The sequence below is a fragment of the Prionailurus bengalensis genome, chromosome E3 (genome assembly GCF_016509475.1).
Source record: "Prionailurus bengalensis isolate Pbe53 chromosome E3, Fcat_Pben_1.1_paternal_pri, whole genome shotgun sequence".
NCBI lineage: Eukaryota > Metazoa > Chordata > Mammalia > Carnivora > Felidae > Prionailurus > Prionailurus bengalensis.
In genome coordinates this window covers 32207082-32234457 of record NC_057357.1, presented here as the reverse complement: position 1 = coordinate 32234457, position 27376 = coordinate 32207082, and the positions used below count along the sequence as shown (strand labels likewise).

Sequence of the window (27376 nt, the reverse complement as noted above, 5' to 3'; positions counted from 1 at the left end):
TTATCATGAAGGATTTTTCTACCGTTAGGGACCAAATAAAGGTTCTTTGTGGCAACGGCTGGAAACGCAACACGAGACCTTTCTTTACACCGTTAAGAATGGACAAATAGTTCAATGAGTAAACCAAAGACTTTATTTTGTAAAAGCAGATAACACCAAAGTACTATGTAGTACCCATAAATCGTTGCAAAAATAATTACTTTCAGAACATCCAATGTATAAGCTGAATCAATGGTTACAGCTAGGATTTTCAGCCAATATACAGATTTTTGTTCAAGCCCTAGGCTTGATTTCTACATATCATTCACATGCACGCCCTGTGCATATTCAGTATCAAAACGGGGACTCTTGAAAGCCGGACCCCAGCTTTATCTTGATTTCGAAGATGACACAACAGCCAACCGAGAACTCTGGTTTGCCAACTGAGTCCCAGAAATCATGTCTTCCGACGTCCTACAACAAACTGTATCTCTGAAAAATAAAATCAGAATTTAGATTCCCTTGCAACAGTCAGGTCCCCAAGCTCTCCAGCACCGTGGTACCGGGATGTGCTCAAACTGCTCTTCCTTGGCCTTTCTAACCACTGGGGACCCCATTTCACGGATGTGTGTCTGGTGGGTGTGAGTAGGTCTTCCTTGCACTTAAGAAGGAATGAAGAAATTAAAGTGAATCGGTGTGCTAATGAAAAGCCCGCCGTTACAGACTCTGAGAGCCAAGCCCTTAGTTTATAAGGCAAGATTTTTTGTCGCCCACAAGGGGGGCAGTGGGGGGGGGGGACACAGATGAGCCTGAAGGCAAGCACTCAAAAGGCTGGGTCAGCCGTATTCGGTATCTGGGCCAGAACGGTCTCAAAAAATAAGGCAACGTGCGGCTTCTCGGTTTGAGACTGTCCCCCGGAAAGGCCCCCGAGGCAAGAAAAGGGCCCCGAGGCAGCCGGCCACCGGCCAATCACCAGAAGATACTTGGACGGGGCAACGGTCACGGTTGGATGGGGTGACTTGGGGTCACGGTAGGCGGGAGGCCCTTGAACCAGCACTCAAGGTGAACGTCTTTGCGTGTCCTGTGCACGACGCCAAGCAGCAACGTCTGGGGTTCTGGAGGTGGGGTGCGTTGGCGATGTATTTTTTTGCCCCCAAAAGAAGACACGAAGGTGAAGCCCCTGGGGAGACGAGGCCGGCAAAGTGGAACCCCCACTAGGGGCGGGACTGGGTAGGAGTCGGAGAGCACTTCCTGCGGCGCGCGGCTCCCTCCGAGTCTGGCCGAGTCCTACAAGCGCTTGTAGGTCCCCAGGAGAGCTTTGCAGTTGGGGCAGTAGTGGTCCACGTCCTGTAGGGCGTCCACGCAGAAGGGAATGAAGCAGCAGCCTGCCACGCACCTGGAAGAACGCAAAGAGCCACACGCGGAGCATGCCATCCTCCGTCAGGGTTTCGGTTCGGGACGGGGCGGTGGGGGAGGGGAGGTGGATCCGTCGACGTCCTAACCCCCCCAGAACCTACGGCTGTCACCTTCCTCGGAACAAGGGCCTTCGCAGGTGTCATTGATGATCTCAAAATGGGATCATCCCCGATTATCAAGGTGGGCTCCCTAAACTCAATGACCGACGTCCTTGCAAGAAGACAGAGGAGAGGGACACAGAGACGCGGAGAGGGACAGGGTGAAGACGCAGGCAGAGACCGACGTCGTGCGGCCAGGAGCCGAGGGCCACCTGGGCCACCGGACAAGGAAGGATTCTGCCCTGAGAGTCCTCAGAGGGAGCACAACACTTGCTGTTGAACCTCCGGCCGCCAAAATTGTGAGAGGACACGTTTTTATTGTTTTAAGCCAACGGGTTTGTGGTTGTTGGCAATGGCGGCCCCAGGGCACTAATACACCAACCAACGCCAAGGCTGCTATCTCAGACAGACTGTCCTGGGTGTATCTTCAAATCCTGGCTCATCTGGGCATCTTTCAAAATCTCAGACTGGGGCCAGCAAACTTGTTTTGTAAAGGGCCCGACAGCACATATTTTGGGCCTTCCTGCCATCATGGCCTGAAAACAGCCATAGATACAATCTGTAAACAAATGGGGGGGGGGGTGGTATTTGTCCCACTAGAACTTAAAACGGGCTGGATTCGGCCCCAAGGCTAAAGTCTGCTGACCCCTGTCTAGACTGATCACTCTTCCATATGGAGAGGCTGCAACCAATCAGAATCCCCCAAAGAACAGCTCTTAACCTACGTCATCTGTTATCAGTGCACACAGGCAGGACCTTCAGATAGCCTGTGGGATAATAAGAACTACAGTTGGTCTTTGTCCCCAGTTCCTGGCAAGGAGCTCCAAAACTCTAGGAATTTCCGGAGTGACCGGAGTGCCTCTGTCATGCAAAACAATCCCCTTTCAGTCACACCTGCTTTTCTGCTAACAAGGCGACCAGGGCAGGGTTCCTGCCTCAGGATGGGGCTGCTGGGCTTCCTATGTTAGAACTCAGGAGGGGATAGGTAGGGGCTGGGGCTGTAAAAACCCTTGAACAATCTATTTGGAGAGCTTCCGGATTGAACACATCCATGGGCCAGGGGAGTGGTGCACCCCCCAACTCCACGGGGACAGCGGCTCCTGCACCCGGGACCCTTCTGGACCTCACTCTAGGTATCTCTGCACGTACCTGCTGTTCATTTGTATGTACCCTTCATGACAAACTGGTAAATGTTAAGTACAGTGCCTTCCTGAGTTCTGTGAGCCAACAGCAAATAGTTCTGTGAGTTCTAGCAAATTATCAAATCTGAAGGGAGAGTGGGACACCCCATTTATAGCTGGTCGGGGTCAGAAGGATGGATGGCCCGAGATTTGTGACTCGCATCTCTACTGGGGCGCAGTCTATGGGACTGGGACCTTAAGCTGTGGGGTCTGTGCTAACTGCAGGTACTCAAGTGTCAGAACTGAATTGAATCACAGCTGGGGTTGGAGAGCTGGTTGGTAACAGAAAACACCCCCACAGGCAATGTTTGCCCAAATGTAGTTAAAAATCGGCATTTCACAATGCACAGGACAGGCAGCGTAATCGACATTATTGTAATCACTTTGGTCGGTGACAGATGGTCGGGAACTAGACCTACCGTGGTGATCATTTCATAATATATGAAAACACTGAATCACTATCTTGTATGCCTGAAACTGATCTAATAATGTCTGTCAATTATCATTCAATAAAAAAAAAATCAACAATTTACAGGAAGACATTGGCTTACACAAAGCAGAAACAGGATACCGCCTGGTGAGGAAATAATCTTATGAAAAAAAATTCCCCCTATGGTCTAAGGTTACCCAAGTTCAAATAAGGTCAGCCAGTGCCTTCGAGCTAACCCTCACCACCCTCGCCAGGGTCTTACGCACAGAGACACAGCTCCAAGCTGCTGGATGCACACATTCACTTATTCTATCCCCAACAACCCCTGGGGGCAGGGGCGGGGAACGTTATCACCTCCAGTTTTCAGAAGAGGGAAACGGAGCAGAGAGGTGAAGTCACTCGCCCACAGGCACACAGTACTGAGGCAGGACTTGACCCCACAACCCTACAACCCTGCATGTAATCAGAAAAGGAGGGAGGGACAGAAAAGCTGCCCCAATCTGAAAGCTAAGATCAGCAGAGTCTGACACTCATCAGAAGTTCCCTTTCTGGGGGCGCCTGGGCGGCGCAGTCAGTCGGTTAAGCGTCCGACTTGGGCCCAGGTCGTGATCTCGCGGTTTGCGAGTTCAAGCCCCGCGTCGGGCTCTGTGCTGACAGCCTGCTTTGGATTCTGTGTCTCCCTCTCTCTGCCCCTCCCCTACCCTCCCGCTCTGTCTCAGTCTCTCTCAAAATAAATAAACGTTAAAACAAAAAAAAGAAAAGAAAAAGAAATGTCTAAGGGTATCACCCCGCCCAGACGCAGGGGGCTGCTGTGTCTGCCCGGGAGGGGTGTGAGCAGGTGGGCCAGACGTGGCAGATGGGACAGCAGTTTCCAGCTGTGATGTGCTGGAGAGCGGTGGTCCCCCACTGGGGACGACTTCTGTCGGGGGAGGGGGTGTGGAGGGCAGGGGTGCCGCTGACCCTCCTGCGGTGGACCCCCGGGGGAGAGCCTGGGGGCTGAGCACGCCGGACTTACCCCAGCAGGCACAAGCTCCCGCAGGAGAGCCAGGTGAGGGCACCGGCGTTATAGGACAGCTGGGTCACGATCATCTTGTTGCACGAAGGACAGCACATCTGGACTGGACGGTCGAAAAAGGACACTGGCTGCTGCACGTAGACGGTCTGCACAGCAACTGAGGGAACAGGAACGGGCGACCGGTGAACGCGGGGGGCCACTGGCTTGGACACGGGAGCCACCCGAGCGTCCCCAGTGAGCAAGTGGATAAGCACGAAGGGACCTCTCCAGGCAGTAGAGCCTCACTCGGCCTTCGAGCGACATCCTGGGGCGCCTGGGTGGCGCAGTCGGTCAGGCAGCCGACTCTTGCTTGAGGGTTCAGGTCATGATCTCATGGTTTTGTGAGTGCGAGCCCCGTGTCAGGCTCTGTGCTGCTGCTTGGGATTCTCTCTCTCTCTCTCTCTCTCTCTCTCTCTGCCCCTCCTCAACTCACCCTCTCTCTCTCTCTCTCTCAAAAATAAATGAAAAATTAAAAAAAAAAAAAAAACAGGAAAAAAAGGACATTCCGACCCGCACTAGAACACGGATGAACTTTAAAGCCATCACACGGAGTGAAATCAACCAGCCACGGGACAAATACCGCGTGATTTCTCATGGACGAGGCACCTAGAACCATCCACTTCACGGTGGAAGGCCATGGCCCTGGGACAGGGGTGGGGGAAGGGCACGCGAAGCTGCTGTTCGGCAAGTTTAGGGTTTCAAGTTTTGTGAGGTTTCAAAGTTCCAGAAAGGGACGGCGGTGACGCCTCGTGAGAACGTGAACGTGCTTAACGCCACTCAACCTCACGCTGAGAAGCGCTTTACGATGACGAATTGTACATTACGTGTGTTTTACAACATGTGGCGTCTTTCCAGCATCATCCTGCGACAGGCTCTCAACCCCCCTCACCCCCACACAGGGGGGGTGGGGAGAAGTTCCTGCAGCCGTTTGCGGCTCAGCCCCGACCGAGCTTTCAAACTTGGAAACATGTAGCAAGCTTGCTGCCCACCCCCCGGCACTTCCCACCTTGCCCAACACAGGCTGATTCAGCAAGACTGGGGCAGGGTCCCCAAAAGGCTCTTTAAGCTCCCTAAGTAGCTCTACGAAGGTGGTCTGCGGATGGTTAATTCCAGAAACAGTGATACGCTGGGGTTTCGCCTCAATTTTCTTCATCCCCGGATTAGTGGTTGCCAGGGGCTGGGGGACGGGGAGGGACGGCTCACGGTACGGGCTTTCTTTCTGGAAATGTTCTGGAATTAGCGCTGAGGGTCGCACAAGTCTGTGACTTTACTGAAACCCCTGAGTTCTGTACACTTTAAAAAAAGCGAGCTTTACGGTACGGGAATCGTATCTCAGCAACGCTTTTATCTGAAAACATGAAGTAACGGTTGTTGCCAGGGTTACGTGAGATAAGGGGGGGCGGGGGGGAAGGGGGTAAGGAACCCCACGCCGTGTCACGGGCGCGGTGAACCCTCGATAAATAGTTTCGTCTTTTCACACGGGGCTCCTGACGAAGTCCAACGGCCAGCGATAAGGCAGGAGTTTCCCGCCTCATCGCTGGGCTGGGAACGCCGGCCCAGACTCTGGGGCAAGTCCAGGGAATCGAGGTGCCCGTGGCCCAAGTACGTAAACTCATGCTAAAACGAGGAAACTATGTAAAGAACACGTACAGGCGTTCACAGTCACCAGAGGTGAGCCTCGAGTGACATAAATCGTGAAGGCCTTAGCACTCAAAATGGTTTTGGTTTTTGGCAAAGCTGTGCAAGCTCATATTCCTCTCAAAGTGACTACCTTCTGTTCCAGCTGGAACGCCATTTCTGTAATCCAGGCAGGAGGGGAAATTAACTGTCGTCCAAGCTCACAGAGCCTAATACTCCTCGAAAGTCCCAGAAAGCCTCTCCTTCCAGAAAAGGAGTATGTAAGCATCTGCTAACGCTCACATGTGAGCTGTGTTAAAAATCTTTTTTTTAACTTGGTGCAAGAATGAATTATTGATCAGAGCGTGATGTGAAACTGTCTAAAGTCACCTCGCTCTCTTCCAGCTGAAGGGGTCAAAGTTGCTCGAGCACGTCAACACTGGCTCCCTTTTATCAAATGATTACTCATAGAATTTTATTTTTATCTTAACAACCACTGATGTAGGCACTTGATGAGCCCAGTTTTACAGGCGGGGAAACTGAGGCCCGAGGCCATCGGGTGAGCCCAGGCAGTCTGACTCACAGCCCTTTCTCCGAGCTGGTGATCTCCTCCCGAGTGGCTTGCGATACTGAATCAGCTGTGTGCCTGGGCGCACCTGGGCAGCAGGAAGGCCCAGAGGGCAAGGCCATGAAGAAATTGCTGGAAGGCCGGGAAGCCAGGCGGGCCGGGCTGGCGGGCTGGGACAGGGTCAGCTCACCGGTTCCTAACTCCTGTCTTTCTGCTCCCTCTCCTACTCCAGCCCCGGCCTCGGGGCAGAGGTTTGAGCCTCAGCGGGCAGGGAGGGGACCCTTACAAGCAAACCCCCCACCCCCCCACCCCACTTTCCCTGGGATTGCCATGTGCCTCTGTGGTCAGTGCCAAAGGACTGGTTTGTGGCGGACGTGGGAAAGTTCATAAACGGTACTTTATCAGGGAAATGACAGGAGCCCCACAGATGTGGAACCCAGAGGACTAGATGGAAAATTCCAGGACAGGGGGTAGAGGCGGACTGACCAGCGTTTCACTTAGACTCAGGCCGAGGGACTCCGGTGGCTCCCCTGATTCCTGCAGAGTCCCCAAAGCCAGGGCGGAGGGCCAAGGAGAGGGGAGGGGGCGCGGGAGGCGGCACGTACTTGCGTTGGCGTTGGGGACGGGCACTGGCTGGGTGTAGTACGCGGGGGGGTTCATGCCCTTCCCGTCTGGGCCCGTCACCAGCCCCGTGGTCGGCCCTGGCACAGGTGCAGGAGGCACGGGGAAGTAACTGTTAACCGCCACTGTCTCTTCATAGGACGGGGGTGCGGACGGCACTGAGGAAGGCCCCGCGGCCGCCTGATAGGATCCCGGAACAGACATGTTATCTAAAGCAAAACAGAAGACACCAGATCAGAAATGTGAGTGACACCTCTCCCTCTCTCTCTCTCCCCCACCCCCTTCCACCCGAATCTTCCAATCCCTACCAGACAGAAAATGAGGAAATGGCTTGTGTCCAGCCGCGTCCAAAAGCCAGAAAGGGAGTTAATTAACGTCCCTCCACGACCCAAGAACTATCACCTGAACGAGGGATTCCCCAAATAAGGCTAAAAGGGGAAAAAAATCACCACGCCAAATCATTAGCACCTAGAAAACTCCAAGCACACATCACCCCCAAATGGAGTCGGAGCTTTTTTCTTCACCCTTCAAACTCCTGCCCAGCGGTGGCCCGCCTTTCACATCTAGCGCCTTCTTTTTTTACCCACTGTGGTTTTTACGGATGGGGTTTCAGGAGCCAGAAAAGACCCAGGCGTTCAAACTCAACCACAACCTATCACCAATGGAGTGTCTGCGTGAAGGAAGCCAGAAATGCACACCGTGTGATACCATTTTAATACCGTTCAGAAGCAGGCGAGAGGAGTCACAGGGGCCAGAAGTCAGGAAAGCCATGAATCCTGCAGGGGTGAGGGGGGGTGGAGGCTGGAAGGGGTGGGTCGGGTGGGGGGAGTCTTCTAAGGGGCTGGTCTTGTTCTTCATTCTGGGGGGTGATCATGTGGTATGAACACTATGTGAAAATCCAAGCGATACAATTAAGGTGTGTGTGCTTGTCTGTTGGTAAGTTACAGGTTTCTCTTTTTCAGTTTATTTATTTTGAGAGAGACAGAGGGAGCGAGAGAGAGCAGGGGAGGGGCAGAGAGAGAGAGAGAGAAAGGGAGAGAAAGAATCCCAAGCAGGTTCGGTGTGCGGGCAGCATGCAGAGCCCCACACGGGGCTCGAACTCACAAAACCGTGAGTGAGATCATGACCTGAGCTGAAATCAAGAGTGGAACGCTTAACCGACTGAGCCACGCAGGGGCCCTGTTACGGTTTTTAAAAAGTAAACACACACACACACACACACACACACACACAAACACACGGCTCCCATTTTGAGAAAGGAGTAATCAGAGAAGCCAGGCACATATTTCCTTTTGTGAGGGCAAAGAAAGGGTGCCCCCACCCCCGCCGCCACCTCGCAGAGCTGATGCCCGCCTAGAATTACGTGGCCTGTACCCAGAGTGCATTCCTGTCTGAAGCCCCGTGCTCAGCGGCCCCAGGGCAGCTGGAGAAGGACACAGTGCCGCCTTTTGTGTGGCTCTGTTTTTCTAAAGGGGCAGGGCTAAGGCAGCCTTAGAAGATCCATTGAAACCTGTCTCAGGAGAAATGGGGAAATGGGCTGGGGGGCGGTGTGCACGAGATCCCCTGCACTCTGCCTTGTCTTCTAGAACCCGTGGGAAGCAGAAGCAGCAATTAACTCTGCCGCGGGGAGAAGGGGAGACTCCTCGAGGAAGCTCAGCCTTTGAGCTGCGACCAAAAGAGGACATTTCTCTGGGGGAAGAGAGGGGAGGGGGTTCCAAAGCAGAGACAGAGGCAAGGGAAAGTGAATCCGTGTAAAACAAAGTCAGTGAATAAAGCTAGACAGGTTGGGGCCGGATTGTTGAAAATTTGAAAGTCCTATGGAGGTGTTGGGGCTTAACTGTAGATGTCTGCCCGATGGAACCCTCTGGAAGAATGGAAATGTTCTCCATCTGGGTTGTCCAATATGGCCATCCAGCAGCTCCCCACGTACCACCCCCCCCCCCCCCCCCGCCCCAGCTGCTGGACTCTCAGAATGTGGCTGGTGTGACCTGGGAGCTGAATTTTTAAATTGCATTTCAAGTTTAAGCGATTTAAATTTAGAATCTAATAGGCAGGAGCACCTGGGTGGCTCAGTCGGTTAGGCGTCCAGCTCTTGATTTCGGCTCAGGTCATGATCTCATGGTTTCATGGGTTCGAGCTCCTTGCAGTGACAGTGTGGAAACTGCTTGGGGTTCCCTCTCTCCTTCTCTCTCTCTCTCTCTCTCTCTCTCTGCCCCTCCCACACATGCTGTCTGTCTCAAAATAAGTAAATAAACTTAAAAAAAAAAAACATCTAATACGCAATGCAATTATTGGAAAACTTATGGAAGCTCTTCCACCTTTCCGAAGGACCCCTCGGCTATGTGAATCGACTTTATCTACAGCAAATTTAAGGAGCTCCGAATCTAGATCAAACATTTTTGACAAAATATTAGCATCCAACTTAGGATATGATGTCAACATAAAACACACCCTGGATTTCAAAAAATTTTAAAACACTGACGTGAAATATCTCATTCCTAATTTTTCAAACGGACAGTTATGTTGAAATAACAATATTTTAGCTAGGTGGAGTCAAGTAAAATGTGTCCTTGCAAGTCATTTCACCTGTGTCTTTGCACGTTTTTAGATGTAACAGCCGAAAAATTTTCAACTATCTATGTGGCTCACTTTCTGCTTCTCCAGGACGGCAGGACTATGGAACACGGGGAGCCATGGAAGGTTATAGAGGAGTGGTCCAACCCTAGGAAGTGTCACTGAAGCTGGTGTGTAACAGAAGCAAGAAACAAACCGTGGAAGGCCCCTACATGTGGGTGGAGGGGACGGTGGGTGGCGGCTACATTCAAGTCTATTGGTGGGGGGGGGGCAGGGGGGGGACAGCTAGTCAGGAAGGCAGGGGCATCTGTGAAAACAGGTCCAGGGTTTAAAAATGGGAACCTTGTGAAAAGTGGTCACAGTATGTTGTCAGTTTCCTCTGACACAGGGAAACAGAAAAGCAGAAGGAAGAAGGGAGACAGAACACAAACATCAGCCCCAGGATCAGCCGGCAGCTGCTCCAGGACTGGCATGGGCTCCAGGGGACTGAGGCTGGGGGCGCGCTCTGGAGAAATTCCCGACCTCGCTGAAGGTCAAGGACTCGCTGTCCCTTCGCGTCTCAGCAAAGGCAGACCCCGAGCTGCCTCCACAGTTTATTCTAAAAACTGAGTCATAGAAGAAAACCACAAGAGCTGAAAACACAGGTTGTAGAGAGAGCCTAAAATAGCACCGAGCACTCCGGCTGCAAGGGAGCTGCTCTGGGAGGGAAAACTATGGTCTGGGGGGGCCTTGGGGGGCCCTAAATTGTGCAGAAAAGGTTTGGGTCAAACGGCCGGGAAACAATGACTCAACTCGGAAGGCCAAATCCCTCCGCTTCAAAACCACTGCCCCTTCCTCCCAAAGTGACAAAAGGCAGCCAGAAACTGTGTGGTCAAGGGTGAACGTGGGGGTGTTGGGGGGGCCTTCTTTCCCCTAAAGGAAGGAAGAAGGGCCTGCGCTTCTAGAAAACGCTTCTGGAAATCAAGGCTGGGCGGCTTAATTGTCCAGGCATCGTGGGTCTGGTGGCCACATCCTAGTTTCTGAACTTCGGGACAGTGTCTCTTGGGAACACTGACTTTGTGTCAAACAGCCACATGATAAACACTTATAATCGTGAAAACATACAAGAACAGGCTAGAATAGTGGGGAAAAAAAAAAAAAACCATCCAAAAACATAGCCAGCTGGTTTGAAGGCTTTCTAAATAAATTCCAGGGCCTCCCCTCCCCAGGCCCCAGGCCAGGAAATGCCACTTCAGTCCTATTTCTTTTTCTTTTTCTCCCCACATTCCCCCGTTTCTTTGTAATTTGGTTCCCCCCCCCCCAGGGGTGGGGGTGGGGGGCAGCAGGCCCGCCCAGTCGCCCCTCCCGCAAGCTCTGCTCAACCGGCCTCCGCCTCCTGGTCCTCACCCCACAACGTGAAACTCTGAAAAGGCAGCCAGCCTTCTCTCACTCCAACACACACGTACACACACACACACACACACACACACACACACAGACCTACAAGACAGATACACAGACAGACCACACACACACATACGCACTGCACGGTCACCAGAGAACCCTTCGTCCCTCCAGGTAAGTAAGGCCCCCTACGTGCTGAGGTGCTACCACAGTCATATCTGACTCCGGCACTCCTCCCCCTGGGACCCACAGGAAGGCATCTCTGAGGTTCACAGAAGAGCAAAGCCACAGTGCTGCCACATAAAAGCACAGCCTTGAGAATCCCTTTGGCGGCCAGGGAGGCCAGGGAGGCGGCTGCGGATCCCAGGTTGCCATCGTTACCGGGAGCCTGGGCGGGGGAGGGAATAAAGGAAAAGACGAGAGGGTCTCCTCCCTCGCTCCCCACTTGTTTAACTTTGTGATTAGGCCCCTGAGAGTGGCTTTTCTTGACCGCCCATTGAAAAGGACACGTTGAAGGCAATTCTCCATCCACCTTCCACCACCTTCCACCACCTTCCATCACCTTCCATCACCTTCCATCACCTTCCATCACCTTCCATCACCTTCCATCACCTTCCATCACCTTCCACGCATCCAGGAAATGCTCGGGGCTGGGGAGCTCTGTTTTCCCCACCTCAGAAGGGCTCCGTCATCAGCGACTTTAAATCCACAAAGGCATTCCAAACCCATTGTTCAGACCCGGAAAATGTCACCAGAAAATGTCATCGGAGTGTGGCACCCGTGCTCAGCCCGATCCTCTGCTGTCCCCAACTTGAAATTCTGAAGACTTTGGGAAGCGGGGCCCTGCGTTTCCATACTGCACTGGGGCCCAATGTCACGCAGCCCAGTGTGGCCACGGGTCACAGAAAAGGAAAAGGACGCGTGTCTGATGCACACAGAGGCATTTCTAACACAAAAAGGCCTGGACTTGAACCTAGAAATTGGCCCGTGACTGGCTGCACCATCCCAGCCCCCACTTTATCACCTGTAAATGTGCCACTTGGACTTTTGGGGTCCCTAGCTGAAAATTCCCCTTGTTCGCAGTCTCAACGGATTTCCTCAATGAGAGATTCTCTCTTAAATGGGCAGGGAGGGGTATATAACGGATACTTATTCCTGGGCTTACGGGAATGAGTCCGGGAGTAGCTCATTCATCAAACCCTGGTTTAGAACATGAGTTCTCAATCTTGTTTCCATTATAGCTGCCTAACCCCCTCATCACCCCCAAGGAAAAAATTAAATTACATTTAAATTTAATTAATGAATTTAAATATAATTTAATTTCTACCTAACAAGAGAAATTAAATACTAAGACATAAGATTTCGTTGGATAGGGTTGAGTTTTGGAGGGCCACACAGCACCGTACTAAGACTTTTTTTTTAACCTCTCCCCCACCCCCCAAACCAATTTTCACTCCCCTAAGTCCCCACTGAGAAAGGGAGAGAGAGGTGGGCAATGAGGTATTTGGGGGCCAATGAGTTTTCCAAACCACTGACATTTATTCATTCAGTAGTCCCAAAATGTGTTTCCCCTCTCCTTGCTGTCATGAATGCAACTGTCTGAACGAATTTTAACCTTTTACTGACTGAGTCCTGGGGTCCCTGAGGTCCGTATTATGCCCAGCCTCTTATGGTTTCATCTGGTGAGTCACAACCAAGGGAGGTGGGCAGAGGGAAAGTGATCAGCCCAGGGAGCCCTCCCCTCTGCCTAAAGGGGCCAACCAGGATTGGACTGGCTGGCGCCCACTCCCTCGGGCACTGGGGTCTTGAACCTGCAGGATTCTCCCCCAGCCAGCAAGTGAATGATGCTAAGGGTACCAGATAACCAGGCTGTTTGAACCCTATTTGGGAATCTCTGAACCCAGAGGTCCTGGTCTGAGCAGAACCTGCTGTCTGTCACCTACTCCCCACCCCCCCACCCCAGGTTCACACTAAGATGTGAATTCGCATTCACCCAGCACCGCATTACGATGAACTATAGCATTACGATGAACCGATGAACTGTAACGGGAACTATAAGGGGCTCTCGGTACTGCAGCCGCCTCCGTAATTCACACCCTTACTCGCCACCCCACGTGGTCCCGCTGACTCAGGAATTACTGTTGTCATCCCAACTCACACACGAAATAAACTGGGGCCCACAGAGGCGAAGCTGCTTGTCCAAAGTCACACAGACAGAGTGCATCGGACTATGGTTTGAACCTGCACCCATCCATCAGACTGCGGAGGACTTCTTTATTATTATTATTATTATTATTATTATTGTTTATTTTTGACAGAGAGAGAGAGAGACACAGCAATCGCGGAAGACGGGTAGAGACAGAGGGAGACACAGAATCCGAAGCAGGCTCCAGGCTCTGAGCTGCAGGCACAGAGCCTGATGTGGGGCTCGAACTCACACACCAGATCATGACCTGATCTGAAGTCGGACGCTCAACCGACTGAGCCCCCCCAGACGCCCCTAGACCCTGGAATACTTCTGACCTCACCCAACACCTCCCAGGGAGACACAGACACAATCAGCAGCCTTGTTTTGCACACCTGACCCCCAAATGACACGTGGAAAGAAAAACAGGGGGGCGACATTATTTGAACGCTCTGCCTCCCTCACACGTGTAAAAAGATGCATTTTCTGCAGACGCTCGCACCACACACTCAGGACGAGGCGACAAAAGGCCTGCCTATTATGGATTCCAACTCGTTTTGTCACTGGCGACTTTGCCGTGCAAAGCGATCTGCTTCTTTAATAAGGATGGAGGGGCGGGGTTGAGGACCTTAATATCGGCCAAAGGCAGATCTCCAGGAAGCTCTTCCTTCTTGTGATGGGAAGAGGTCAGAACCTCCCCAAGATAGTGTTGTTCTGCAGCTTCCTATGTACGGGACCTCACAGGGCCGGGCCGGGTCGGCCAGCTGCCTCCACACCCGCTCGGGGAAAGGCAAAGGCCCCTTCCCCGAGGAGTCTCAGAGCAGCTCAGCCCCGGCTCTTTAATACCTGCTCTGCTGAAAGAGAAGGAAAAGGCCCTCAGCATCCTGGAGAGAAGCCAGGCCCGCCGAGCCCAGCGATCCTCACATCCTGAGCTGATAATGAACCGGTCCTGAAGCCTCGGGACACGGGAACAAACCCAGAGAGACCTCCTGCTCCTAAAACGTTAGGCCTGACCGGGCTCAGAACTCTCTGGAACACCCTGGTGGGACCCACTTCGGGCCTTCAGGTCCTCTTCGCTCTGTTCCCGCAGAGCCGCGCATTCGGTGTTGCCGGAGCTGAGCCCGGCCGCGGTCTGCGCGGCATCCTCAAATCCAAGGGTAAGGGCTGACCCCGGGAAGTCTGGAGACGACCGGCAGACGGGCCTTCCCACCGCAAAGTTGGCCCCAAGAGATCGCCAGGTGAATCTCGACAACACGATGCCGCGGGGTAGGGGGGAAAGCCAGGCGCAAAGACCACGTAGGGTAGGAGTCCATTGACATGAAACGCCCAGAACAGGTATATCCGGACCCAGAAAGTCAGGGCAGGCCAGGAGCTGGAAGGAGGGTGCTGGGAGGAAACAGGGGTGACTGTTAATGGGTGGGGGGAAGGGCAGAGGCGGGGATACAGAGGATCTGAGGCAGGCTCCACGCTGTCAGCACAGAGCCCCATGCGGGGCTTGAACTCATGAACTGGGAGATCATGACCTGAGCCAAAGTCAGACACTCAACCGACTGAGCCACCCAGGCGCCCCTGCACATTTTTATGCGTCTGCAGCCTCGCTTAGATATCCCCCGACATGCTCTGGGCATGCTCTTTCCACTGCCCTCGGTTTCCTTCCTTCCCGATGGGCTGCAAATTCCTCTCATCTGTCACATCCCAGCTTGTGCATCACCTCCCCCAAGAAGCGATCTCTGGCCTTCCGAGGGGAGAATTAGACCTACACAGTGCGGAAATCAAGGGTGCAGGGTCTATAGCCGGACTGCCTCTGGCCAAATGGCATGCCTCAGGGCATGACTTTAGTGCCTCATTGATCCCATCCATAAAATGGGGACACTGGTAGTTTCTTAAGGCTCTTGGGAAGATTAAATGAATCCACTTAAAAAAAAATTTTTTTTTAATGTTTATTTATTTTTGAGACCGGGAGAGACAAGAGAATGAGTGGGGGAGGGGCAGAGAGAGGCGGGGAGACACAGAATCCGAAGCAGGCTCCCGGTTCTGAGCGGTCAGCACAGAGCCAGACATGGGGCTCGAACTCATGACCTCTGATATCAACACCTGAGCCGAAGTCGGACGTTCAACCGACCGAGCCACCCAGGTGCCCCTGAATGAATCCACTTGTGAAAAGCACGCAGAACAATGGGGGACACAGAAGCACTCTGCTCTATTTGTCACAGAGCACTTCTCTTTACTGGTCTCTCTTCCTGATCAGTCTGTGGGCCTTGTAAGGGCAAGCACTGAAATGCCTTCAAATCTGCATCCTAGCATCTAGAACTAGGCTCACAAGGTCACGGGTGCTCTGCGGGGTGACCCTCCACCCCAGTGCGCCTGAGATGGAGGGGTTCCTCTGGATACGGGATTCTGGTGCTCACACGGGGAGCACAGGACAAGCTGGTCATCCTGACACTTCAACAACAAATGGGGAGAGAAAATAAGACCCATCCAGGAAAAAGGGTAAATAAGATCCCATCCCGGCATCAACATTTGGAAGCAGACATCACTGAGGGTCTTATCCTAACACCTCCACCCGGAAGCTGAGGACGTTTTTTGCAGGAAGATGCTTATCTAATGACAAGCTTCGGTAACAGATGGTCTCCTGGTTCAGCTCAAGGTTAACATGAGGCTTTGGCCAAAGTGGCACTAAACACACCCTAGAATTGGAATCACTTGACTGGGTCTGAAACCCTTCATTTCCTCCAGGATTCCTGGGGAGGGTGGTGTTTCTCAACGGGGCACCCCGGGGATGTCAAGGCAGGAGATCGAGTCAAGATGTGGGTGGCAAAGGAAGTGTGGAGGCAGGCAGACACAAACAAGATTGAATCAGAGAGGAAAAAAAAGAAGCCACGGTCTCTGAACGTCAAGCCGGGCTCATTCCTATTCCTTGATGGAAGCTGATGCCACTGATGAAGGTCAGGGCTGACCTGCTCTGCGAAGGTGCCCCTGGTTTGTGCCAACGCCCACTCCTGGTTCTGGCTGGGGTTACGGAAGGGAGGGAGGGGTTCGTCCTGTGACTGTAGCACCCGTCCGACATCTGGAGGACTCGTGAGCAGGCTCCGCACTGCCACCACCCCCCACTCAGAAACACCTGTCACTCCATGCTCACTACGGGGTAACCGGATGATGACTCATCAACTCTCCAGAAATGACCATCTCTCTTTTTTTCATGGTGTCAAGAAAACTCAGAGGCTCCATCCTGTACCCCCAAGAGACCATAAATGTCAGCAACTGGTGCTGACGTGTGGGGACAGGAAAGGGGACAGGAAAGGGGACGCGTGGGGACAGGACAAGTCACACCTTGGCTGGCACCTCCCTCCTCGGGGCTCGTTTATAACCAGGGAGGACCGAAGGGACGGGCACTCTTGGCAGATGAGGGGCTGAAGGAGTCTCGGGTCATTTGCCCTTCCCACCCCCATCCCTTTCTGCTGAGAGGACCAACAGGCAGGTCCAGAAGCAGGGGAGGAGGACAGAGAGACGATGCCCGACGTCAGAGGTCTCGTGGCGCAAGAGTACAGGACATAACAGGCTTCACCGCAGACTCCAACCAGGAACTGACCTGGTGGAGAATCTGAGGCCGTGACCACCGAGCTCAGAGACGGTGCAGTGGGCCTCGCGCCCAAGATACCATCACACAGTTTCCAGAAACGCCTGCATGTACCCCCCAGGTCATTCACAAGAGTGGGGAGGCACCAGCCATCTCCCGCGGGTCACTAGGAACGGCACGGACTGCGGCCCGGCTTGCTGACTCGGAATGATGTAAGCAGGTGCGTGCGGCATGGAGAGGGGAACGTAAAAGCCCCGAAGAAAATTCAGATGATGGAATTTAAAGGCAGGTGGGATCTGCCACGAGCCAAGAAACGCAGGTGTCTCTGGAAGCTGGGAAAGGCAAGCATGGAGTGTCCCCTAGAGCCTCCAGAGGGAACACTACACCTTGATTTTAACCCAGTGACATCCATTTTGGACTTCTGATCTCCAGAGCTGGCAGATAATGGATTTGTGTTCTTTCAGCACCCCCCTCCCCCCCCCCGGCTTAGGGTACTTTGTTACAGCGGCCATAGGAAATGAATACACCCACCTCCCAGCTGGGCAGCCCATATTCCCCACCTGTGGATTCTCGAGGGGACTCCCCTCCTTCCCACAGTGGGGGCCCCCTGCACCTCTGACCACCCCCCTCCCCCGGCTGACCTGACTCCCTGAACCTCCCATCCGAACTCCCAGGCGTCGGTCCGCCTGCCCTCAGTTCCGAAGGAGGCCTTCTCTGGCTCAACTTCATTTAACCCTCTGAGTGTGGCCACCCTGGCGTCTGCATGCCCGGCCATCTCCCCAGGGACTCTGCTCTCCCCTCAAATCTTTCCTTATCAACATGTCAAAATGAACACCTCTCTTCCCTTTGCCTGGGTGCTCGGACCCTCCGTCCCCCTGCTTCTCTTCTAAGTGCCCAGGTACAGCCCCCGCCTCCTCTCCACCCTCCTGCCCCGGCCTCACTCCTCCCTCAGCCACAACCCCACTGAGCCCACTTCCCACTTCCTGTCCTCCTCTTCCCAGGGTGGAGGGCTTTCCTCATTTGGCCGAGGCCTGCACCTCTGTCTCCTTCAGGGGCTGCTCTTTCCCCACCAGCCGTCCCCCAGAAGATCCCCAGGGACTTGGGTCTACACCCACTCCTCAACCCCATACCCTTCAAGCTGATCCTGGCCCACCCACCCTGGACAACTCCCCTGGCGGTATTCACACACGAAAAGATGCTCATCTCGCTCCAGGAGATGCAGTTAAAATGGGGCAGAGACAGACAGTCAAGCCTAGTATCGGTGAGAAGTCCTGTGGACATCACGCGCCTGCTGGCAGGATGGGGTGACAAGTGCCCGTCAGTTCTGTGGTCTTCCTCCCCCAGACCCTTGACCCAGGCTCATCAGGAGAAAACATCAGACAAACCCAGACTTTCGACAGAGGACCAGGACAGTACTCCTTCACAAACTGCCTCAAGGTCGCAGAAAATAAGTCCGAGAAACTGTCACAGACCAGAGAATGAGACCTAACAACTAAATACAATGCAGGATCCTGGACTGGATCCCGGAACAGAATCCAGCAGAAGAAAGTTCCTCCTCTGAATTCAAATAGTCTGGAGTTGGCTAAGAGTAAGGCACACCAGTGTCAGTTTCTTACTCGTGACAAATACACCCTGATGCCGTGCGATGTCCATCTTACAACGGGGGGAACTGAACGGGGTGTATGCAACTCCTGAACACTTTGCAACTTTTTCTGTAAATGTGCAACGGAGGCACCTATCAAACTGTAACATGCACGAACGCTTCGACCCAACAGTTCCTCCTCTAGGCATGTAGGGGAGAGATGTCTCACGCGTGGGCGAAGAGACAAATGATTAGCCCACAGGGGCATTCACTGCAACGTGGCTAGAAACCACCTAACTCTCCATCAGCAGGAGACGGTGCACATCGGTGATGGGCCAACCGCACAAGAGAACAACAGTACAGCAACCATCAAAACAGAACAAGCAAGAGTTTTATGTGTGGAAATGCATCTCTTGGATAGATCACTACATTAAAGAAAGTCCAAACAGACCATCATTTGGGTACACGGAAGAAGGATATATATATATATCTCCTTGTATAACGTGCATAAAATGTCTCCGAAAGGACATATAAGAAACTCTAAGGGGCGCCTGGGTGGTTCAGTTGGTTGAGCGGCTGACTTCGGCTCAGGTCACGATCTCGAGGTTCAAGAGTTCAAGAGTTCCAGCCCCGTGTCGGGCTCTGTGCTGATGGCTCAGAGCCTGGAGCCTGCTTCCAATCCTGTGTCTCCCTCTCTCTTTGCCCCTCCTCCGCTTGCACGCAATCTCTTTCAAAAATAAATAAGTATTTTAAAAATAAAAAAAAAAGAAAGAAACTGGTAAAGTGGCTGTGAGCAGGGGAGGGAGGTGGACTGTGGGAAGGACAATCCTTCGCCTATACCTTTGCTGATCTTCTGTGTACTGAGCCTGCTATAGCAATACTGCATGATCAAAAACCAAATCAAGAAAAAAGTCAACGCAGTAAATTGTAACTTATTAAGCAGACATCATTTAATATGTTTATTAATTATAATATGTTATAATTAAGTAATTTAATTTAAAATAAAACCTTTTTTTTTTTTTTTTTTTTTTTTTTTTTTTAGTGGGGGAGAAAGAGCCTCGGCAAACCCGAATCTGTCCTCCCCAGGCCAGCCTCCTGGGTCCTCCCACCCGTGGGCGAAATGATGTCATCACAGCCCTTTGTCCCGCCAACTGTCTCAGGTTGCTGGCGGGCACCTGGCCTTAGCCCCTCCCTGAGTGTTTGCAGAGTGATTAAAGCTTCTGATTACCTCTATTTCGTGAGAAAAATGTATAAACTGCTGTTTTCACTATATCATCCCCAAAGCCATACAACAATCTCCTATTTATCAGAATAAAGTTCTTCTCTTTGAATTTTGTGCTCTGACCCAGTTCTGAAGCCTGATGGTTTATATCAGACCAGGGAGAATGGGCCCTCCCTCACCAGCCTTAAGGAATCCCTTTGAGGAGGCAAAGTTAAGCAACATAAGGGAGACAGGGGAGCGGACCCAAAGGGGAAACTGAGTCCAGATTCTAAGGCAAGTGGCGGGTCTCGGGGACACAGGCGAGGGCAGGCCAGGGGGTGGGGAACAGCATGGTTAGACATGCAGAAGCGGACATAGACTTGTGTCCCAGGGGGAGGCGAGCAGCGCTTGGCCAGGAGCGTGGGGTCCGGTCACGGGGCCCTTCCCACCAAAAAGCCGGGCCCAGGCGAGGTGGGCACCAGGCTGGACCTTCCAGGGAGGGACCCCACACGTAAGGGTTCTGCTTAATGAACCAGCAGCCCAAGAGCAACTAGAAAACCCCCTAAAAGTATTCAACTCCTGCCAACGAGAGTTAGTCTCTAAAAATAAGCCTCAAAACTTAGAACACGAAGAGAAACCAGCCCCAGCAGAAGCCACGCGGGCAGCGGCGGCCCATCAGCACAGACAGCATCAGACAGGCCAAGGGGGCGTCCCTCTCCCCAAATCCTGTCCGCAGGCAAGGAAAACTCCAGCCTCGTAACTTCCGGTGCTGCTGCCTTCTTTCAGCATCCCTCCCCCAAGAGTATCTGAACCATTTTCTAACATCGATTCTGCGTTTCTCTCTGCTTCCTTAAAGTCTGCAAAAAGTAAGAAAGACATACCTGGGTCGGCAGGCGGAGGTTCCGCGCTATCCCACACTGTGGAAGGCCCAGCCTGGGGCTGCTGGCAGCTCCCATCCCCCCCCCCACCCCTGCTGTGCCAAAGCCTGGAACCTGGGAAACCAGCACCCACTGGGTAAGAACTCTGTGCAGAGGAAGAAAGAGTTACTACCTTCTCAGGTGCCTCCTAGGAGTAAGGTAAACACGCTTGGGCGTCTGTCTTGATGATAAATATCTGTGTTACTCGGGAGTCTCCTATTTGCTTATTTCCTCAACTCTGGCTATATTCCAGTTGACCGTGGGGAGCGGGGATTATAACTGTCCCGTCTTTGAAAGTTAAGGGAAATATCCGCCTTGCCTTTAGCAAGAAGACTTAAGGTGAGAAGAGGATGGGAAACGTTCCCCACTGAGCTCTCTTAAGTCCTTGCCCCCCCCCCCCCACCGCTCCCCCGGCCCATCCCATACAATCCAGCCCTCTGCGACATATGCCCTCCTTCAGCGTCCTAATTGCTTCCGGTCTGCAAGTTAGACTGCGTCTCCCTAACTGGACCACATTGCACCCCTCCAGGGCAAGGGCTGGGTGCTACATTTCTCCGGGGTGCCCACAGGGTTTTGGGAAGGCGATGCCCACACTGCGTCCTCGTAGAAGGGAGATTTTACATGCACAGAACAGTATGTATACTCCACGTACAAAAGCCAAGTCTATTGTGCAAGCTCTTTAGAAGTGTGCATTTTTTTCAATACAGAAGAAAAGACAAATCTTCCTTCCAGAAGAATTCCAAATAGTGTGTGCAGACGCCCCTCCCTCCAGGGGGTGGAGCTTAGTCCCTCCATCCCCCTCCTGGGTGTGGGCTGCATTTTGTATCTCGCTTTTAGGGGATAGTCCACCAGACAAAGACAGGAATTTTGCAATGGAAAAACCTGGCAACCACCACCTCAGTCTAGTGGTGAAGGTTCACGTTATTAGGACCCCCTGAGGTCATGAGACACATCCATGCCAATTCTTCCCCACTAACCCCAGTGTGACCAGAAGAAAAACCCCAGACAAACCCAATCTGAGGGAAATTCTACAAAATCCCTGATGGGTACGCCTCAAGAAGTCAGAGAAACAAGACTGAGGCACCGTATGACCAGAGGATGATGGAAAAGGGAATAAAAGGCATGGGGTCCCAGGGATGGGACCTCGGGAGAGAAAGAGAATGTCAGTGGGAAAACTGGTGAACTCCAAACAGAGTCTGGAGTTTTGTTAATGGTGAAGCACCAACGTCATTTCCTTGGTTTGACAGAGGTACTGTGGGGATGACAAAGGACATTGTAAACAATGGGGGAAACCAGGCGAGGGGTCCCCGGGGAACCCCCTATACTAACTAGAACTCTCCTATAAGCCTAAAACTGAACCATAGGGTGAACTGGGGCAGGCAGGCCTTGCCCAAAGGCATTCAATTCAAATTTTAAAAAACAAGTTTTTTTTTTAAAAAAGGGTTCTGTGTGTTTTTTTTTTTTAAAGAAAGTAATTTTGGGGGGCGCCTGGGTGGCTCAGTCGGTTGAGCGTCCCGCTTCGGCTCAGGTCATGATCTCACGGTCCCTGAGTTCGAGTCCCGCGTGGTGCTGTGCTGACAGCTCAGAGCCTGGAGCCTGCTTCGGATTCTGTCTCCCTCTCTCTCTGCCCCTCCCCCACTCTTGCTCTGTGTCTCTCTGTCAAAAGTAAATAAACATTAAAAAATTAAAAAAAAAAAAGACTAATTTTTTAAAGTGTATTTTGGTGAAATGCAAAACATTACGTGGGAGCTGGTTTCTGTGACCAGGGTTTCTAACATTTCTAAATGGGGAGGAGAAAGGAAAGAAAGAGAAAGAGAAGAAAAGAAAAAAAAAAAGAAGAAAGGAAGGGGGTGGGAGAGAAGAGAGGGAGAGGGAGAGAGGAGGGAAGGGAAGGGAAGGGAAGGGAAGGGAAGGGAAGGGAAGGGAAGAAAGGAAGGAAGGAAGGAAGGGAGAGAGAGGGAGGGAGGGAGGGAAGGAGGGGGAGGGGGGAGGGAGAGGGAGAGGGAGAGGGAGAGGAGGAAAGAAAGAAAGAAAGAAAGAAAGAAAGAAAGAAAGAAAGAAAGAAAGAAAGCAAGCAAGCAAGCAAGCAGGCAAAAGGAGGAAAGAGAAAAGACAGAGGGAGGGAGGTAGAGAGAGAGAGAGAGAGATGCCCAAATGTAAGCAAATGTCCAGACCCCGAGGTTTGGGGACTCTCCAAAACCCCTCAGCTGGATGTACAAGGACGCGTGGCCACACATCTGTACCCCTCCCTTAAAACATCAGATTTCCAAACTCTCACAAAGCGGTTTTAAACACATGTGGGTGATAAACTCTTCTAAAAATACATCAGATCAACACGGAAAAGGGCAAGGCCTTCAGGGAGAAGATAAAGCAGTTTGGGTTTTTTTTTTTTTAATCACCAACCGAATCCTCCTTCTAAAATCAGTTCTTTCAAGGAGAGAAAAGGACGATTATTCAATTCTACAGCCTGTCCCCACCGTCCAGCCCCAGAAAAGGAACCCAGAGACCAGCTCCGATTGGAATATTTGCAACACTGAAAGGATGGGGGCGGGGGGGGGGGGGGAATTCCTTAAGCCAAAAAATAAAAGCGGGGGGCACTCATGTCAGGACGGACATCTAAGAAAACAGCCCCTGTTGGTACACAGGTGGAGAGCCAGCTGGCAAGGCCAAAAATCGGGTCTTTTGCGATCTCTGGAGAAACATGTTCTCTAACAAGAATGCAAACATTAAGTGAAACCTGATTATAAAAACGCTAAGGAACTACCGGACTCGTACATGTAGTGAATCGAATAGTGCTCCAAATTCTTAAACTGAGACTAGGTAGCAGTCTTGAAAATACACAGATTCTGCAAAAGGCCAGTTTTGTTAGAACGGAATTTAACCTGCCTACGGTTCCGGAAAAAATGTCCAAGGCGGACGGGACTTCCTAAACTCTAAATTACCACAGGGGAGGAATTTCGACAAAAGGAGAAAACGCGATCTCCTGCCTTCTTCGGAAGACGAAGCGAGAACCCTGTACGACAGTTCTTAGGCTATGTGACCTCAAACAAATTCAGGCTCATAGGCAAGATGTCAGAGAAATATTTTCAACTGCCATCATCTGGACTCAGTCTGTTTCTACAGGGGGACGCGTCCCACAAATCAAAGATAAAGTTACTACAATCTGAAGGCCAGGTTCAAATATGGCATAAGTACAAATTACGGTGATTCGCGGGATGGAAAAATCCTTCCACTGGGGAGGTGGGCTTCTCCTCCCTCCCCGCCCCCCCACCCCCGCAATCGGGAGAGGGGAACTTCCCTCTGGATTCCTGGTGAAACCACATCCCCAAGTTTCCACAGGAATGATGAGTTTTGATGAAACGGCACGAGAACACAAACACGACTGCATCGGGATACAAAATTGTAACAGACCCTGATTACAGCTTCAGAAAAAACAACACAAAAAACAGTCTCCATGATAACAGACCAAGCCGTGCAACAAGGTAAACTGAGGCTAGCTGTTTGGTTCACAGGCTGAGATCGTCCCCGATCTTCTTTAACTTCCACACTTTCTGCAATATTGTTATTTTTTACATAACTTTCAGAAATACCACTGCATCCTCTACAAATAACCTCCCTGCACTCAAGGTTAAGGCAAAAGTGAATGATAAGCTCTTAAATTTATTCCAGGAACACTGACAATTCTAAAGTTCCCTGAACTAAGCAGCTGAAATTCTTTGGCTGTTCCTTTCTCGAAAGTTAACGCCTATAAGGAAGGAAGACATAAAGAACACAGTGCCTTGAGCCTTTAGGATCCTGGTGAATTAATTTCCCACCCACTACAGGGAAGCAGGGAACCACCAAGCAGATACCCTCTATATTTCCTTTCTTCTGTCTCTGTCTTTTTTTTTTTAAGATTTTATTTTTAAGTAATCTCTACACCCAACACGGGCCTCGAACTCACAACTCCGAGATCAAGAGTCGCAGGCTCCACCGGCTGAGCCAGCCAGGCGCCCCTCTGTCTGTATCTTAGAGCCTGTGAAATCACACACAGTTCTTCTACTGAAATAACTTGCATGCAGGGACGACTACATTAGCCAAGGGAGTGTTATCACGGCGGCCCAGAATACAAAGATTCGAATAATAAGACATTGTGTGGACCCAGGAAAGTACCACTTGGAGCTCAAGTAACAATTTTAAGGTTAAGCAAACACCCGTCGAGCTCAGAACAGACTATGGCAGGCCAAATGGGCACCAAGGACACCATAAACACGTCCGCACTAGAGAAATGCAGAGTAAAGGGGGTCTCTTTGCCTGATGAGACGGACCCCCTCACCCACTGGGCTGTTTTCATTGCAATAAAAGCAAAAACAAATACAACACAAGTTGCAGTGCCCGGACTCTAGGACTCCCTCTCATGAATCTCCTTTCTTCCAAACCATCACTGGAGCTCCAGGTTGATTCATGGTTGGCAGCAGAATTTTAAGTCCCAGATGGGCACCAGCCCATTCTCACAGTGGCATTGTGGTTAATTAACAGCAAGAGGATGTGCTGCTTAGCTCCTTGAAAATTAACTTAGGCCGGAAATGCCTTCTGGCTCCTTCCCTCCCAGTGGTTCCCCTTTTCCGACCCAACCCTCGTCTTGTCTGTGCCTCCTCTGAAACTTTGCTGAGATCCTTCTGCTGCTTCCACATGTCCCCCGACGTGTCCACATATGCTCAGGCCTTGGCTTTGCTACTAAACCCACAGTGGCTATTCGCCTCTTGCTCACACCTCCCTCCTTTCCACTCCCCTCAAGCTCCTTCCAGGCATTAGAGAGCACTGACTTTTTCACCTGCATGTGTTTCCACTTTTAACCCACAGCGTAAATCCTTCAGGACCAAGAGCCATTTCTTCCAAGTCCTTTAAAGGGCAAGGGCGGCACTTTGTTTCTTCACAACCAGCCCATAAAAGAGACTGAAGAAGTAAAGGGAGGTATACTCACCAAAGTATCTAGTATTTTAGAGACCTAAGAAATTGATCCTGTTTCAGATCAATCACCCAGTCACATAATCCGCAAAAACATTACAAGGATACTTTTTCAAATGTGAACAAAAGCATCTATTATTAATGCCTTAAAGTAACAGGAAAGAGAGAAGACGGGCCTCTCTCTAGTTGATCTACAATTAATGTTTCTTAGAGAGGCTGGTGCACTTTTTGATCCCACACAAAGGCTGGCTGAGCGGTAAGCCAAGTACAGCATGGGTGTTACTTCATGCAGGTAGAACAGGTCACCTGCTCTCCAGAGTCTGATCCAACTATGAGAAAACCAAACATGGTCGTGGAGTCCCAGATACCAGCTCATGCCTCTCTTTACAATGGAATCCAGGTTAGTCCTACTTTAAAAGAACCACCCTAGAAGGCTGCGGGTGGGGACAGGAAGGTAAGCAAGCAAGGGAGGCAGTCAAGCATACAATCATGCAAACCATGCCCTTGCTTAAAAAGGGCCCCCGGGGAAACTGCAGGGCCAACCCGCCTTCCAGGCTGCCCCAGAATCAGCACCAGCCCCCAGGCCAAGGCCAGGGTTTGTACCCCCTGGGGAGGGCTCGTGGGACAGTCTAACCTGATGGGGTAAGGGAAGGCCCTTGACTTCCAGAAACTGGATTTCCCAACCAGCAAGCTCAGTCCAGCAGGTAATGACATCAGCCCCACGAATCGGAAGCACAAAAGTGATCAGAAAACTAGTGAAGGTCCAACTGGCCTGAGCCCTGGAATGCTGGGCCTTTCTAGAATGGGCCCATTTCCCCATCCCCTGACCTTGACCAACACCAACCACTGCCCAGATCCATACTGACCGGGAGAGCAGAGGGGAGGAGGCCACCTGCCTAGCTTGGTCGAGAGGGGTGATGTCCACCTCCGCCACAAGTTCCCCAGCCGGAGCCACCAGCACGCATCGGGCACCGCCAGTAGGTGGGTCTGTCGGGGCTCATCCCTGAGCTGACCGGGTGCCCACCTTAACCCGCGGGGAAGGGGTTTGGCCAGGACCAAGGCTCCCTTCTCACTGTGTCCGGATTTTCGCCTCTCGGGGGCTCCCTCGGGCCCCAGGTGTCCACAAAGGCACGCGCTGACAGTGGCAGAGGCAAAAAGCGCCGATGCCGCTGCCCCTAAAAGCCGACTTTCCGGGGCCGGCGTCCGGAAATTGTTTCGGACGACCCCAGCGCTGGCGCTGGGCCCACTCGTCGGGGCAGGGACGGAACCCGGCCTGTCCCACGGCCGGGACAAGCGCCGGGAGGCTGGACAGCCGGCCCCGGGCGGGCCCCGCGCGCCAGATCTCGGCCGGTCCCCTACGCCCTCCACCCCGCCTCGACCCCCGAGGCCCGCCGGGGCCCCCCCAGCCCCGCGACCGGTGCGATGCCCCGGGTCTCCCGGCCTCGGCTGCTCCCGAGCCCCGGACCAGTGCTCGCGCCGCCGAGCCCCGCTCCCTCCCGGGCCGCCGCGCCCCCCGCCCGCGCCCGCGCCCGTGCCACACTCACCACCGCCCGCGCAGCCAGTCGAGCCGGGAGGTCTGAGCGAGCCGCGCAGGCGGGCGGCCGGGCCGGGGTGGGGCGGGGCCGGGCCGGGGCCGGGGGCGGGGCCGGGGGCGGGGCGGCTCAAGCTTCCGGCTCCCCCTTCAGCCCGCGCGCGGACCCACCCCGCCCAGTGCGGCCGGGAACGTGCCCGAGGCTGTCCGCCCCCCTCCGGGTTCTGCCCGTCCCTTCCGTCCCGCGGAACATCCCCAGAGTGCACCCCGATCCCGCTCACTCCCTGGATCCCCTAGGTTCTGCCGAGGCTCCTCGCGATGACCTCGGGGGGGCCCCCAGTCTCCCCATCCTGTCCCCCTTCCCCCACTGCGGATTCTGCCCCTGCACGTCGATCCCCCTCCCCTCCTGATTTCCGCATCCTGCTCTCCCCATTCCCCTAGGTCCCCCATCTCTGGCATTCCTAACCCCTCCCACCCTCAGACAAGGTGGACCACCAACTTCTGAGTCCCAGGTT

General features: G+C 52.7%; 1 protein-coding gene across 2 annotated transcripts; it reads right to left on the bottom strand.

The window, feature by feature from the left end:
• Positions 1 to 116: 116 nt before the first annotated feature.
• LITAF (lipopolysaccharide induced TNF factor) lies at positions 117 to 26953 on the bottom strand. Of its 2 annotated transcripts, none has more exons than XM_043560525.1 (4): positions 26875 to 26953; positions 6949 to 7173; positions 4120 to 4276; positions 117 to 1375 (listed from the first exon to the last, which is right to left on the bottom strand). In XM_043560525.1, the coding sequence occupies exons 2-4, from the start codon at positions 7166 to 7168 to the stop codon at positions 1267 to 1269; spliced, it is 486 nt and encodes a 161-aa protein (XP_043416460.1). In that variant the 5' UTR covers positions 7169 to 7173; positions 26875 to 26953; the 3' UTR covers positions 117 to 1266. The 2 variants fall into 2 exon arrangements, with proteins under 2 accessions (XP_043416460.1, XP_043416459.1); XM_043560524.1 differs by lacking the exon at positions 26875 to 26953 and adding an exon at positions 26197 to 26218.
• Between the last annotated feature and the right edge of the window lie 423 nt (positions 26954 to 27376).